The 18,291-nt window shown below is 34.2% G+C and overlaps 1 protein-coding gene across 1 annotated transcript; it reads right to left on the bottom strand.

The window, feature by feature from the left end:
- Nucleotides 1-7,529: 7,529 nt before the first annotated feature.
- MS3_00011022 (uncharacterized protein) lies at nt 7,530-7,838 on the bottom strand (the record flags this gene model as incomplete). The annotated part of the gene is made up of 1 exon (XM_012936386.2): nt 7,530-7,838. One exon carries the CDS (start codon nt 7,836-7,838, stop codon nt 7,530-7,532), a length of 309 nt encoding a protein of 102 aa, XP_012791840.1.
- Nucleotides 7,839-18,291: the final 10,453 nt, after the last annotated feature.

Below are 18,291 nucleotides of genomic sequence, written 5' to 3'. Positions count from 1 at the left end.
GGAGAGAACATTTGAAAGACTAACAATTATTTAACAAAATTACTAATCATTATGTGATGTTTTATCTATAAAGTTGTTAATTGTTCTTCTTTTCAGTGTTTAGCTCTGTAACTGACTAGTTACTTTTTAACAAATGTATACTATGAATAGGGTACTTTGATATTGCCATTAAGTACAAGTTTTCAAATGAAGTTACATGATGGCTATCGCTGAAATCCACGACGCATCAGAATCTAGCTGCATCTCAGCTCAGATGTTTACAACAAGTTTCGAATCCAGTATATTTCTGTTATAACTTGTGGCCGTGTGCCCTATTAATGTATAACGTAATAATACCACCAATTAGAGAACAGTGATTTATCGACCGGACCTATGACGCATAAACTTTATCGGTCTTGCTTCATGTTTAGCCTTTTCTGTTGAGTCCAGAACATCAATCTCAGCCTCTGCAATATGAATCATGTATTTCAAACATACTGGGTTTATCTACAAACCAAACAGACCATATAGTACCATAAAATAGAAAATAACATTTGCACAAGATCTAGCCAAAGGTGGCTGTGAGTGTGGGAGGCATTAATTGATAAACTGGGCATAACTCGAGAATGGTGAGTGGTATAATAATAGTTCACAGGTCAAAATAAAGCTTATGATAAGACGAACACGAATATAAATAGTTAAGTTACATAACAATTATACAATAAAAATATATTGATAGTATTTGTCCGGAAATAGACCTCAACAGTTACTATCCATTATTCTCATCGGGACATAACAATTTTACTTGAGAAGTCGAAACAGATGTCCATTAAGCTGCTGAGTTTAGACAACCACCTAGTTGTTTAACTGTTCTAATGTACAGAAAACAATAAACCACAATCTTGATGTGAACATCAACATTAGCTTATGTGTATATCTAGTAGACGATTCCAAAATCAGACGAAACGAACATTCTTGATTACCCTTCCAGTCATTGTCCAACATCACTAATTAGATTTCTGTCTGACAGAATGACTTGAATTTGTTATACAACTTAACGAATAACTTAAAAATTCCAAGTTTTTCATCATCTCATTCACAATTTAATTATGTTTAGTCTTCTTTGATTCATGAATCAATGACAAAATAAAAAATTACAATTTCACGATAACTCTGCCTGGAGCCCCTCTGGGGCTACTGCCGATCCCAAGTTCGGATAAAGGAGGAGGGTTGGGCATGGAGTGAACAACCCCATCTCGTAGAAAACTAACTCGTTAAAAAAACGATAACCAGATTTCATGATTTAAAAGTGTTACCAATTCGTTCTTATCTTTCTTTAGGAATTCTGTTAAACATTAGAGGCATCCGACAAACTGAATGACCTCATCACCTATGAATATATGAACATAGACTAGTGAAGGACCGACACAATATGTTATCACTTATATTAATGAACTCAGATGATTACCGACATGAATTTGATTAGGCAAGTATAGCCTACAACATTTGTTTCCCGTCAGATCATACTTATCAGAAAATATTATTTATTGACATTTCTTCTTCAACATTTGAACTCAAATCATTAACTATAGTCAAAATCTTACTACTTATTTATTTCAACTGTAACTATCAGATTATGCTGTGGTGTTTGCTACTTATATTAACATAAGTAGTAGGTGATGTTAATCAGGAACAGAATGTCTGACAGCAGAGAGACAAGATGATCGGACAGTAAAGAGTGGAAACAGGATACAATTTGTATGAAAATGAAAGAACAATGAAGTCTGAGTCATCATGAGACAATCGATGGACATTTTGCAAATTACGTATTTACTATTTGACTGTTAGATTTTATTAACAAGCTTTGTAATTATGTGTTAAATACATTCGATTGTCCCCATCCCAGTTCTGTTAACTACAATACTATTTATCAATAAGGAATAGTTAATGTTCAATTGTCTCGTAATTAGTATTGATCATACATTTTTGACACACATCTAGGAGAAATATCCGTTTAAAGTATCACCTTTTCAATGTGTATCAACTAGCCTAGAACAATGAATCTAGGACTCCTTATCGATTATTATGAAAGAATTAATAAATACACAGTGATAATAATTGATTTTCTTAGGATGAGATAAAGTATGTAACCTCATTACAACCCAATCAATTCTGTATAATAGAGATCTTATTTAATTGTGAATGTGTTATTTTTGGAACTTGAATGAAATCTACATTTCTTATTAGTTTGTTTTCTTTCATGTATCATGTGAATAACGATTTTCTGTGGTGAATACCAGTATTCCACAATCGTATTAGACGCTTACACATACCTACTATTCTTGCTTTGTTTCTTATATACTGATTAAACTTGGATTAATTTTGTTTTGATTATTTACTTATTCTCTGAGGAAGTGGCTTATACTGAGTGACGAAACGTCAGAAAATCTAATTTTGCTACTCATTTGGAATATCTACAAATATATATTATTTTTGTTAATAACAATCTATCCAATGCTCAATTCATTCGAAATTATCAAGTCAAACCTTGATAATGATACCGACAATTCAACTATTTAAAAAAAGAGAATGTTTAAAGAGTTATAAGATGATTGTCGCGGTATTTCAATAAGTCATATACTATACATGTAAAATTATTCCATTTATTTCTAGTCAGTATATGATGTATTTCACTAGAATCAAACCAGTCCCAAAATGGCTTGGTATAGCCAAGGGTGGGGATCGTCCGCCTCTCCCTCATATGTCCACGTGTGTACAGCCACTATCAGGGAAGTCCTACTCATTTCTTTCTCATCACGGAGATGTTGTTTAAGAAATCGAGAGGACAAAGAGCAGATATCCACAGCTATACCAGGTTGATGGTCACGAAGAATCCACCTTGGAAATTTGGAAAAAACCCTCATTCCAAACCAATGATGCACATGGAACCTAGAATCCTGATGAAACAAATGACATATGAACCTATTGTTGGTTCATAAAACCGATAACCCGATAAGTAGAAAAATTAGATTTTCTGACGTTTCGCCACTCAGTATGAGCCACTTCTTCAGTGAATAACTAAATAACTCAAATCAAAATTAATTCAAGTTTAAATAGTATAAAGGAATAAATAGTATAGTATAAACATTCATTCTATGCTTTGTATGATTTATAACCAATTGTCACAGATTGAAATCATGAGTCAGTTGAAGCTAGACCACCATGGAAAACCTGGAAACACTGGACGACAGTTTCGTCCTAATATAGGATTTTTCAGCAGTGCGCACCCACGATCCAACACTCCGAGAGATTCGAGCCCAGGACCTATCAGTCCTGCGCCAGGCGCCTAACCAACTAGACCACTGAGCCGGCATCCAACGGTGTTAATGTCTAACTTCAGCCAATCCACGAAGTTGCGCCACTATATACCATTGTCTTCAGTGAGCTGATATCTCACAACAGACCTGGTTGTACTCCACTGGTAACGGCTTCCCACCAGAACTCCAGGAGTATCTCTTGAAGTCAGTCACTAGTGAGCAGATGATTATATCAGAAGGGGTTTGTGGAGATTTTTAGAAATTTTCACAGATTGAAATTATGTGTCAGTTGAAGCTAGACCACCATTGAAAACCTGGAAGCACTGGACGGCCGTTTCGTCCTAGTATGGGACTCCTCAGCAGTGCGCATCCACGATCCCGCACCACGTGTAAATAACACAGCTTACACAGAGTAAATTTAAGTTTGTTTGTTTGGTTGGTTGGTTTGGTTGGTTGATTAATTCTGTCATGTTGAATAGAAATGATAAATTACAAAAGTATTAAAATCTTATACAAACTATTTAATGACATAACTAATTCTAATACTAATTTAACTAAAGATAATAAATAATAAATCATTTGAAACAATAGAAACATGTATTACAACAGATTAACTCTTCTTGGATGTCATTTTTTTTTAAAAAAAGAGAGAACGGAAGAAAAACTCTTATTCAGATCAGTTTTTCTAGAGATGATAGTCATCTATGCTAGGCAACTTTATATTGTAACAGCTAAACTATAGTGGTTTTGATTGAGATCATGAATCTATTGATATTAAATCACTATTGAAAAGCTAGAAAGCATTGAATAGTCATTTCATTCATGTCAGGTAGAGAAAAGTATGGAAAATGCTCCCTTGAATACCGGCTTAGTAGTCTAGAAGTTAAGTGTTCGCATGAAAGATCAAAGGTCATGAGTTCGAATCATGCCAGTCCGGATTGTGAATGTTCAGTGTTCAGGAGTCTCGTATTAGAACGAAACGGCTGTCAAACAGTGCTTCTAGGTTTTCAATGATGGTCTATTATCAGTCGATTTGTGATTTCAGTCAAAAACTTAACAATCTCCACAACCCCGTACTGATTATAATGTTTTTAGTAATCTTGTTTATCTTAGAAACATTTTCTCAGTTGTCTATTATAATATACACAGCACACTACATAGGTATCAGACTTTTTTTTAATGTAACGCAGTTTAGAATTATATAATGGAGGCGACGATTATTGGAAAACTGCGACATATATATGAACGTAATACATGTAGAACGATCGAACCACACATTTATTTGTCAAGGAATTCATGAATGAGAACAAAGGTCAGTTGAAAGATAAGACACATATGTCAACAAGACACTGATCAATTGCAGTCCTAAACATCAATGGGAAGATTCAAGTAAACAATACCAAGTGAATTCAAATTCACCCCATTGCACAAGCAAGTAGTTATCAGGACTCAGCAGCTAAGTGGATAACGCGATGGTGTTTAAAGCGAACAGTACTGGGTTCGAGTCCCGGAGTGGACGTCAACTCTGAGATGCAGGTACATCCATCTGGTAAGTTTCAAATAGGACGAAACGCGCTTCCCCGATTCCGTTGCTAGCCACTATCCATCTTTGCTTAGAAAGATAAGACGTTTATTTTAACAATATAAGTACTTTAATAGGTAAACAAGTTATTAGATAATTCTAAATACATTGTACCAACATATGACATTTTAATGATAATCTTGGTCTTTTGATTGAGCCATCCAAAATAAACTTCCATATGTACTTAACACTATCGTGTAATAATGACTGTGCTGTGTGCTACTGATTATGACAGACATAAGTAGTATGTATCATCAGTCGAATGTCAATTACCTGATGGCAGAATGTTAAGGAAATCGAAGAAAAGAGAATGATTGCTGCGGAAATGAAGGAACAGTGAAGTGTGAGACAACTAATTGAGATTTTACAAATGAAGTATTTATTGCATCATTCTCAGACTACTAAGATGTTCTGTTATTTTGTGTTGAAATACTTCGATTGTCCCCACTTGTGCTTTTGTTTACTATACTCACTACTTAATTAGAATTAATCTTGAGTACTTAAAGTTCACCCTTTATAATGAATAATCTATTCAAGATTCTTTCGATCAGTGACAATAAAGTTTGAAATCTTGTGAGCTGACGATTTTCTAGCTAATTACTGGTTAGAAAATACTTTTTAAGCTCCATATATTATGAGAGTTAAATAGTAATATTGAAATGTTATTGAGATCCTTAAAATTCAAGTGTTCAAGTTAAATGGTCACATACAAAATCTGCAACTGAGCTTCTTGATAATTGATACCCTTCCATGTGGAACGTCAATATATAGCATTCAATGCAACTGAGGTGTTCACCATAAGACTAGCTTCCAGTAAAACCGAGATATTTACATTAATTTAGCACTGAATACTAATCCATATCATTTATACATATAGATATACTGCTCTGTAATGACTAATAGTTGTAATAAACAATAGGAGAAGACAAAGTCACTCTCTTAACTATTCAACTAATATTCATATCAACCGTCAGCTAATTCATAAAAGCGTTTAAAATCGTTTAACAAATTCCTGTGCCTAAAACTATGACAACTAAGACAATGATTGTGATTGAATAACTAAATCATTTGAATTTTAACCCGTAGGTTTACGTTTGAACTCTGCCATATATGGTTACGGTGGTTCAATAGTATCACAAGCTTCTCACAAAAGCAAGGGTAGACTATGAACTTAATAATAAAATTAATATCAGAATGGGTATTTGTGGAAATTGTAATAATTTTAACAGTCGAATCATTAGTCGATGTAAGCTAGACGATCACTGAATTCTTAGAAGCACTGTTTGGCAGCCGTTTCATCTTCAACAGTGCTCATTAAGGATCATGGATGTGCACTGTTGTAGAGTCTCATACTAAGACGAAATAGCCATCAAACAATGCTTCAAAGTTATCAGTGGTGGTCTAGTTTGATGACCGACTCATGAATTCAACTATTGAAATCAAATTAATGTTTAATCAATAATTTACATCAAATAATAATAGTTGAGATCATGAGTCTATTGAAAGTAGACTAACATGGAAAACCTGGAAACACTGGACGGCTATTTCGTTCTACTGTGAGAATCCTTAGCGGTGCGCATCCACGATCCCGTCTCGCCAGATTCGAACCCATATCCTATCGGTCTGGCGCGCTAACGCTCAACCTCTAGACCACTGAGCCGGTAGACATCCAACAGTGTTAATGTCTAACTTCAACTAATCCACGGAATTGCACCACTATCCACCATTGTGTTCAGTGAGTTACTATCTCACAACAGACCCAGTTGAACTCCACTGGTCACGGCTTCTCGCTAGAACTCCAAGAAATGCCTCTTGAAGTCAGTCACTAGTGAATATATGTTGATTAATATCAGAAAGGGTTTTGTGGATATTATAGTAATTTTAATAGTTGAGATCATGAGTCAATTGAAGTTAGATCACCATCCCGTAGCGCTGGATTGCTGATGCGCACTACTGATGAGTCCCACAATAGGACTAACTAGTTAACTTGGTATCATTGTGTTCTTTGATTTTTAACAGTTTATTCTGAAGTTTTTATACTATTATTCTGAACAACAGCATCAACACTTATTTCATACGGAACTAATCTTTCAAGTTCTTCTACAAGTGATATATTAGTACATTCACTTAGCCTTGTTTGTAGTTAGCTATACCCATCGGTTTTCTTTTCATCACTTGTTCTTATATTCATATTGACTGTTTTTGTTGCTTGATGTTCACAACTGAATCATCTATGAATGGCACATTTTGGTATAGAGGTGGAAATTGTTTTATGAAAGACCAGTCTTGTGAGTAGTAGATTGACAATAGAATATTCTAAATAAATACTACTTAATTTTAATAGTTGAATTCATGAGTCAATTGAAGCTAGACCATCATAGAAAATCTGAAAGCACTGGATGGCTATTTCGTCCTAGTATGAGACTCCTCAGCAGTACGCATCCACGATCCTGCTCGCGAGACTCGAACCCGGGACCTTCAGATATTAAAACTCATACTATATATATATTTTACTAGACATCAACTGTTCACAAGATATATTTGTTTTAAAAGTTACATAATCATACAATTATTAATATAATTGAAAATAATAAATAACTATAATGATAATGATGATGATGGTGATAAAGTAATTATTATTGTACTAGGCTTTATTTTCCTAAACGTTGTGAATAATGTCCATTTCGTTTTGGTTCACCTTCAGTAAAATAATAACTCCAATAAGAAGATGGCATAGATTTGATCAATGGTTGTGATGGATTTTGTGTTATATGTATTGGTAGTTTCATAATATACATTTCATTTTGATCTTGATCATGATCATCATCTATGACATTCCAATCTGATAAAATATCATTTTGATTATGGGTTATGTAACACATGGTTACATTTAGAATAAGTAAGAACATGAACATTCTTATACATATTGCATTGATATTAATATTAATAATGGTGTACATTGTTGTTTCTTTCTTTCTTATTATTATTGAGTTGTTTAACTATTCTAAAATGTAAAAAATACAAAAAAAATAATTGTGCGGTTATTTCAAAAACAACAAGTTTTAGTTTCAAATTTCTAAATTTCTAAAGAAACATTGGAAGAAATCAAACGGATTCTAAACAAGCATGATATAAAAGTGTATTTTCAAGCGTGTGACACTATAAGATCAATATTAACGAAAGTTAAGGATAGGTTCCTAAAGGAAGAACAATAAAATACTTTTTATGAGATCATCTCTCATGATTGTAATGTAGTGCATGTTCAAGAAACATCCAGATATTTGAATGTAAGATTTTTTAAGGAACACAAACAATGTTAGAAAAATGTTCCCAAATCTTCAGTTGACTTAAAGAAACTTGAGAATAAGTCTACGATTGGGTTACATGTGTTAGAAACAGGACACAAGATTAATTTTTAATGGAATAATCTAGTTCAGAAAGGTTTTAACACTCATAAAGAAAGATTGACAACAGTAGCGTTGTATATATGGGTGAATAAGAACAGTCTGAACCAAAAGGGTGGTATTCAACTATTATTATTATTATTAGCCTTATATTTATATATGTAGTGCACAGTAGTACGTTTTATTCTACTTTACAGCTGCGAAATGTGGCCATTAAGAGTAGAAGATACTTGTATGCTACTAGTATTTGATCACAAATATCTTAGAAATATTGCTCACATCTGCTGGGATCACCGGATAAGTAATAGTGAGATTAGACAAAGGATATTAAGGAATGATGGTAAATCAGTTGATGAGGTTGTGAATCTCCATCGACTGAGATGGTTGGGCCACGTGTTACTTATACCTGAACACCGATTACCACGACTCGCATTGCTGACTAGTATTGGAGTTGATTAGAAGAAAGTTAGGAGAGGCCAAACCAGCTAAAACGTGGCATCAGTCCACAAAGTCATTAGCTTCAGGTTAGAACCATGTTGTTAGATGCAGATTACTTGGTTGGGGTACGCGTGACTATCGTAACCAATGGTTGTAGACTGTGGGTGACATGACTCAGAATCGATCACAGTGGTGTAGGTGTATACACTCTCTGTCTTCCCTTAAACTATGAGATTAAAATTGCTTTATATCTTTCTTTCTACCAACTAATTCTTTTTTCCTGTACTATATCCTTATACACAATGTTTCTTTTATATATTACTACCATTGAAGTAACTAGTTCTGTGAATTTGTTGTGTTAATGAGGTGTGGCAAGTTGGATCGATGCATATACGTGTCTGATCCCGTGTTTTAGCTAACTGATTCATAGTATGATGTTCATTTTAGGTCAGGTGGACCTGTGGCTCAACGCTTAAAAATATCCAGCTTTCAACTAGTAGCTGATCTATTCTAACCTTGGTTTACTTCTGTTTGGACAGTTGAACAGTATTACTAGATTTCCCACTAACAACATATCTGTAGATATCAAACAGGAAACGCCATACGGAAATATTAGATTTCAAACAAGATATCTTGCTTTCATTGTCAATACACAAACACATACATAAAGGAGCAAGTTTCAAACCGTTCTAGTTTGTAGTTATGCATATTGTGAGGTCTGTCTGATAATGATTTTGAATTGCTTTCTTTATCTCAGAGTGTTGAAATCAGTTAGCAGGGTGTGTTATGAATTTTTTAAGGTCATTATTAATATAATTGTAGATAGACATATAAAATCATGCAAACAATTGTCAGATGTTATCTTATCATCCACTTTACTTACATCTTTCTCCTCATATATCCTCTAGGAGAATGAGACATCAATACATTAGAAACCATGCACGTAAGCAAAGATAATAAAAGCTTTATAATACCTTATCTAGAAAATATACTATATGACGAGCAGGTTGTTAGAGATGACCTAATCACTAACTTGTATTCTTAAATGTGTTTTTAATTGAGATTTATACAGATTATAATCTTATTCAAAAGCATATAATTTAATACTAAACATATAGTACTGAATAAGGCTAATAATAATAATAATAATAATAATAATAATAATAATAATAATAATAATAATAATAATGACAAATACTGTTTTAAGGAGTGTCTTAGACAAATGAATGGTTTTTTCAAGTTTCACCAAATGTCCTGGTACGGCCGAGAGGTGACGAGAGTAAGCTCTTCCTCTCGAAATGATCTCACATGGCCATATGCATACAATCACTGCCAGGGAAGCGACTGAATTTTATGACATTGTATTAAACAATGAATTGTAGCTTCGATATACAATCCACAATTATAAAATTATAAGAATGGATGCCAGCTCAATGATCTAAAGGGTAGGCGCTCACGTGCCAGACCGAAGGTTCTGGATTCAAATCTCGCGGAGTGGGATCGTGGATGCGAACTACTGAGGAGTCTCATACTAGGACGAAATGGCCGTCCATTTCTTCTAGGTTTTCTATGATTGTCTAGCTTTAATTGACTCATGAATTCAACTATTAAATTACTACAATCTTCACAAAAATCCCCTTTTGATAATGTAAACTATTACAAAGAATAAGTTGGAACAAATCTTACATTTGATTTACCTACAAATGACGAGTACAAGATTATGTATAAGCTTTATTTCTGTTTAAGATTTCAAAAAATCAATTTTATGATTATTTAACTAACTCACATGATCAGTACTGGGATCACATTGAGTTTCCATTTGCTTAAAGCGAACTAAACACACTGAATAGACGTTCTCTACTGTCTTGCTTATCTGTACAACAATGTTTGTATACATTAAGTAACTATATTGAATTATTGATTCTGTTATATCTAGTTTGATCATTTTGTTTTTTATTTTTGAAAAATATAAACAATCCCCTTGTTAGAAATGTTCCACTAAAGAGAACGCGCAGTACGTTTTGTTTTCAGGGATATGATATTCTCAAGTTGTATAATTGTAATTGATTGAGATCATGAACCGATCGTTGTTAGACCACCATTGAAAACTTGAAAGCACTGAACGGCCGTTTCGAACTCAGGGCCTTCAGTCTCGCGCGCGAACACTTAACCTACTAGACCACTGAGTCTGCCAGCATCCAACGGTGTAAATGTCTAACCTCAACCTCAGTCAATAAATTAGTAATCCCCACAACCTCATACTGTATATTTGTACTTGTCACTTGTCACGGAAGAATAGATGACACATTGAACACCTTGAATTATTTATCTATAACTTATCATTAGTACTGTTAGTGTAATTGTTTTTATTGGGAACATTTATGAATCTTAAAGATGATTACTGTCACAAATTAGAAACATATCAAAATTCATTGAACGTCAATGGATAATGAATAGTTGTTACGTTTTAGCTTTTGGTACGTTGTCAAAACGTTTAGACGATCTTTATACGATCAAGATTAGGGTCTATCGGCCTTAGTTGGAAGTATGACACATTTTGATCAATAATTCGGGACCTAATACTACATCCTTACTGACTTTAGTCAATGTGTGATATATATATATCAAGGTCCTCAACCATTGTCATCATATATGTTATATACACGTACGTTGCTGGTATTTGATCGCAAATATCTTAGAAATATTGCTCACATCTGCTGGGATCACCGGATAAGCAATAGTGAGATTAGACAAAAGATATTAAGGGATGATGGTAAATCAGTTGATGAGGTTGTTAATTTTGGTGGAGTTTTGTTCTCCAGCTCAGAGAACAAAACTCCACCAAAATCATCCACCTGAGCTACAAATCTTCTCCACCATCTCGAGGTTGTTAATTTTCATCGACTGAGATGGTTGGGCCACGTGTTACTTATACCTGAACACCGATTATCACGACGCGCAATGCTGACTAGTGTTGGAAATGGAAGAAAATTAGGGGCGACCAAACCAGCAAAAACGTGGCATCAGTTCATAAAGTCACTAACTCCTAGTCTGAACCATGTTGTTAGATGCAGACTACGTGGTTGGGTTCCACGTGACTATCATAACCAATGGTTGTAGACTGTGGGTGACAAAGACAGTAATTAATTTTATGTATTTGAACAATATAATTAGTTATGTTTATAATAACGTGGATTGTAAATACATTTTTGATAGTATCATCAAATATAACCGGGATATATATAAAAAAGGTCATTAATTAAATAAAAAAATAATTAAGCATATTGTAATCAATGTTGAACTTACATGACAACCACAAAACTAATGATTAATTACTAGGGGATATTGGTCAAACATGGCACTTATATAGTTTGTTGACAGTTACTTTCTATTGGTCTATCACTATATAACATAATGATGATCAGTAGGTTAGGTATAAAAAAAACAACATAACTAACTTACTATAATTCAGGAATTCGACTACTTATGATTACAATGTTTTGTATATTCTTACTTTAATTGACTTTCTCATATCAACATTTTCCTATCCTGTTTCCTTTTCTTTTTATTTTGCCTATATGAAAACGACGACGATAACAACAACAATAACAACACATGAGTACATTATTATGTGTGTTTTCTTTTAACTCTTTAAGAACAAAACAAAATTTATGTGTATGTAGAATGTTAGAGACCATGTGAACAATAACTGTGGAACTAAACAAACAAACCGGAAGTCACAGAGATAATAGAAGATTACTTAACTAAGTATATATATATATATATATATATATATATATATATATATATTTATCAAAGTGAGTAGTTAGAAAGTTATACATGATTATCATTTCAATACTCGATGCCCAGTTAGTCACGGCATATATATACATCAGTTCAAGTTGCCACACCTCATTAGCACAGCAAGATGAATACCGAATTCATACAAGTAGTTAATTCAATGGTGGTAATATATAAAAGAAAGATTGCATATAAGGACATAGTACAGGAAGAAAGATTTAGTTCGTAGAAAGAAAGATATAAAGTGGTTTTATTCTCTTAGTTTAAGGGAAGACAGAGAGTGTATGCACCTGCATCATCGTGATCGATTCTGAGCCATGTCACCCACAGTCTCCAACCGTTGGTTACGATAGTCACGCGGATTTCAACCAAGTATTCCGCATCTACGAACATGGCTCAAATCAGAAGTTACTGACTTTGTGGACTGATGCCACGTTTTAGCTGGTTTGGCCTCTCCTAATTTTCTTCTGATCAATTCCAACACTAATCAGAATTGCTTGTCGTGGTAGACTGCGTTCAGGCTGTCATGAAACTGTTTGCTCAAAGTTTGAGTAAAATTCTCACAAATTTTAAATTATCCCTGCCAATTTACCAATGTAAATAATCTAAATTAACTTGCATATAAAACAAACATACAAAACATATTTTTATGTTATTGATTTTGCACTGATTCATATTACTGATTCATGCTTATAAGTAGTTTGGCCAGCACTCATTCAATGTTTGAAAATTCACCATAGTAGGATGAAACGACAGCCCATTGCTTCCAGGTTACCAAAAGTGGTCTAGTTAGGGTCAGTTCATGATTTATACCGAAAGAACTCAAGTACTTGACTGATTTCATAAACTTTCATTACGTACAAAAGAGAGTCAAAAAAATCAACTGTGTATTAGTTCACAATGTGTAGGTTTTCTGAGTAATCTCTAAATGAATAACTGTTTTTACAAACAGCAGGACTATGGAACACTTGACAGTGTTGAATCATAGAGAGTAATGTATTTGAAAAGCATATCTAGATTATAACTTCTTTCAATTAGCTGTTCAACTAACAGTCTCCTTGTAAGTATAGGCTTGTTGAGATTTTTGAGTTTTATCGTAGTCATGAACCGACCATTGGTGAATTACCATTGGAAACCTGTAAGTATTAGACGGCCATTTCGTTCTAATATGTAGCTCCACAGCAGTGTGCATCCATGGCCCTCCACTCAGGAATCAAGACTTTGCGTTCGAGACCTAAGGTCCACGGTTCGATTGTGGATCAGCACTGTTGACGAGTCCGGTGATTGAACGAAACGGTCGTCCATTGCATTTAAGTTTTCAATGGTAGTCTAACATTAGTCAGTTCACAGTTTAAACGCAATAGTTTCCTCCACAGATCATATTATAAGAAGTTGAACTCATTTTTCTTTTCACTTGCTTTACAGATTGCTTTTTTTTAAAAATTACTTCAGAATTTGAAGAAAGCTAGGAATGTGTTTTATAATAAACTTTATAAAGACTCATTCTATTTAACCATGGATTTCACAATAAAAAAATATTAACTAGAGGATAATTAGGAAAACGGATATTGTAGGCGCTACAAAGTGTAGGACCCATGGTATTCAATTCTCTCAATGTGCACGATCACACACAAACAACATTTTCTAATCTAATCGGTTCTGCACGACCACTCTGTTAAGTATGGGAACCGATCTTTTGGTAAAATTTGAACAAAAATCTAACAAAATGTTTTAAGTAGTAAGAGTTTTCTATAAAGACATATCACAGAGTAAAACAACGCTTTTTGAGTAAATCAAACATTTCTTTGAAAAGCTTGAAGAGTTCGAAGATGTTACGATACTGAAGATAATGTCCTTCTCAGTGAAAATCGAATCCTATCGACCAAGTTGCAATATGGTCACCAGTCTAGGTGACTCGACATCGCGTGCACTATGTTGAGGTAAAATGGATAGCTTAGTGGTAACGTCTCTGACTGTGAAGCTAAGTGACACGGGATCGAATCTATCAGACAGTATCATTTCCCTCAATAATATTACAGATACACCTTACTGACGAGTGCCAAATAGTACGAAACGCAGATCCAGGCTTTCCTGTTGACTATCTTCAACCACCATCTTATTCCTACTATATACAGCCTTAATTTAATCAATGAAGGTAAAATATACAACAGACACTTGCCTGATAAGAATGATAAAGGTTTCTATCAGTTGACTGACATATATATTCAAGGATTTTGAATCCTCAAATATTACATTTAGGAATAAATCAATCTGAAGTGATTCAAAGTGAACTTTATAGAGAATTAGCTTCGTTTATTTTCAATAGTAATTCGTCGTATCAATTAATATGATTAGAGCAACTTCTCAATTCGATAATCATTGGATTTAGTCGATACATAATTTCATTTACTTGAATGTAATCTTGATGTTCTATGGTCTTGTCCAGTATATATTCCTTTAAAACATAACCCCATCGTCCATCAAACAGAAAAGGATGGTTTATCGTCCAACATATTCACTTCATACTGAATTGCATTTCTTATTAGAAGAATCTCTCAGTTCATAAAAACTGAATCCAACTCATACTGACGATATAACAATACAATTAAACGACAATTTTATCTTTCTATTACACCTAATTATGTTTCATGAATTTTATTATTAATGGGACTACATTATTATCACTGTTGGGTTTTGGGGAGATTATAGAACATTCATAGACTTTAAATCACGAAATGATTTTAGCGACTAGTTTCAAGATGCAGCTTCTGGAGTTCTTGTGAAAGTCTGTGACCAGTGAACTTCAACCATATCGGATGTGAAACAGTTATCTACAAAAGACAGTGGAAAGTCATATATTAATACTACTAGGTGCTGGCTCAGTTGTCTAGACGTTAAGCAGTCGCGAGCGAGATCAGAGGTCCTGTGTTCGATTCCACAATGCAGAATCTTGTATAATTGCTGCCTTGTTGTTCCACACTATGATGAGACAGTCGCCTAGCGCTTCCAGGCTTTCATTGGTTATCTTTCTAATATCAGTTGTTGATTTAAAAACTGTGAGAATTAGAGTATGTTCCCATTTGATCCATAGATCATTTTCTTTTCATCTACAGTTTAATTTATATTACGTAGCGATTATATTTGAAACAATCGATATAAATCATTTTTGTATGAAAAACTCCTCAACGGCAACGGTTTTCGAACTTACAATGGATAGAAGCCAGAGTCTTCATATCTTACACCAAGTCCATCACTTCTAAAGTACTGACTTACCTCTGAATGATTTTAAAATAAAATGAATTGAATGATTGAAATCTAATGATTAAGTTGATCGGTTTTTAGTATTTTATGATGACACATTCTGATTATTGATAATTAATTGATTCTTACATTTTGTGACGATTCGTTTTGCTTGAGATCATGAATCGATTGATGTTAGATCGCCGTTGGAAACCTGGAAGCACTGGACGGCCGTTTCGTCCTACTGTAGGACTCCTTAGCAGTGCGCATCCACGATCTCGCACATGGGATCTCAATCAAAGACTTAATAAACTTTATAACCTCTATACTGATATTTGTTTTGTATCATTCATTTTTACAAGTAATCTACTTTAGTAACCTTGGTATAGTGAAAATGTATATACTGAAAAATAATTTAAAATTATACAGTTGAAAGCGGTGTTCTGTCTTGATGTTTCACTTCGTCCTGGTTTTCTCCATAGTTTTTTTGAATTGATAGTTTCTAATGTATACATTAAACTTTGTGGACTTTTATTAAACAACTCTTTAGAAGTTAGTAAACCATAAATTTAGTTGGTAATGTTTACTTGAATCTTCCTATTGATGTTTAGGACTGCAATTGATCAGTCTCTTATTGGCATATGTGCATCCTTTGAGGATTGCCTCAATATTGTCTTAATTCACAAGCATTATAAGCAAAGATGGTAAGTGGCTAGGAGTGGAATCAAAGACACGCGTTTTGTTCTATTTGGGACTAAGCTAGATGTACCTAAATCCCAACATTGATGTTCACTCTGGGACTCGAATTCAATACCGTTCGCTTCAAACACCTAAACGTCCTGAACAGCAATAGGAATATACAAGAAAAACAACATCAAGTGAATTTAAACTTCACCCCATTGCACAAGCAAGTAGCTATCAAAACTCAGTAGCTAAGTGGATAACGCGATGGTGTTTGAAGCGAAGTAAAATAACTTCATAGCGATTGAATGTCGGTAACAGCTACTTACCTCACCTTTAATTTAACTGTGTGCAAATTTTTGTGGTTCTCCAGCTGATAATAGAGTCATTATATAAATACTCATTAGATGGGTGTTTTAGTGGCCCGTGGATCTGACTCATATTTAGATCATACGAATGATTGTTATCGCCTATTCTCGTATATCATCGTCGACTTGAATCGCGTTAGTCAATAACGGAATTAAATAAGTCGAATAACGAGAATTGACTTGAGAATACATATATTTCGTACATGAAGTGAATGAAGCACAGCAAAGCAAAACGACACGTATGGAAGATGGCTGGGAAGCCAACTCCATTTTAGTCAAGCGTTACTCAATATTTATAGTCAGACAAAATAAAGCTACAGCCATGTGATTAATGGAATAAGAAGGGCACACACATATACGCCCATATAAAAACATTCAAGACTAATAAGCGAATAATTGACAAGGTCAAAATATGACTCAAGTAGAATGAATAGAATGGAATGTCCGAAAGCTAAAATAAGATACATGGGCTTAAAATAATGACTGACACTACAGTGTCTACACTGAATGACATATTTCATCATTTAATAATGTAGATACAGGGACTGATAGAAATCACTTCATTTGCGTATATATATATATAAGGTAAGCAAGATTTCCATATTTTTCATTTACTGACTTATACAAATATCTTCAACCCGAAACAGTTAATCCTTAAAGTCTAATAGTTCCCTTGTAACACACGATGATTGATAGTTTTGACCTCACTTCATTGCATTGGTTTGAACAGCCATATCATAATACTAATCCTCGCAAACTTGTATATAGACTTGTTATTTGAGAATACGTGACAAAAATTCATGAAATACCTTTATTTTTCATTTTGATGAGAATCAAATACCCTTGACTATCCATTATTAAGGCATATATATATATATCAAGATATACGGGCTGGAACAATCGTTCCTCATGGTCCTACCATGTTAAACAGGTCGGTTGAAGAGCGGTAAGAATAAAAGCAGCAAACCTAAGGTCTGAGGGCGAAGTCGTATTGCTGACTGTACAGAGATGTGACAGTAGTAAGGTGCTTCCTTCAGACAATTAGCATAACAGCGATGCTGCCTTCGCACAAAGGATGGGTGGGGTTAGAAAATGTCCATCCTAATAAGGCACACCTCGCCTCATCCCACGGATTTCTGTCTCCGACGGTAAGGTCTCAAAAAGTACGGAGCTAACACGAAAATTACTCATAAAAAGGTTGTGTGTGACCGACCTCAAGCAGTTGTCCCTTGCTTAGTGCGGTCACTCTCTCAGGTCACTAAGACCACCTTTAATCCAATTCCTTTTTCAGGTGCCTCCAGAAGAACCCTTCCACAGTGTGGGCGACCGGGACGTGATAACCGCCCTCATACCTCTAACAGCAATATATATATATATATATATATATATATATATATATATATATAGCCATAATTCTAACAACTAAAACGGTTACTTGTGTCCACATTGACTCTATTTGAAACCATTTAGTTCGATGTTTT

This window comes from Schistosoma haematobium, chromosome 6 (assembly GCF_000699445.3).
Source record: "Schistosoma haematobium chromosome 6, whole genome shotgun sequence".
Classification (NCBI taxonomy): domain Eukaryota; kingdom Metazoa; phylum Platyhelminthes; class Trematoda; order Strigeidida; family Schistosomatidae; genus Schistosoma; species Schistosoma haematobium.
The sequence above is the reverse complement of the archived record's forward strand: the minus strand, read 5'-3'. Positions and strand labels throughout refer to the sequence as shown.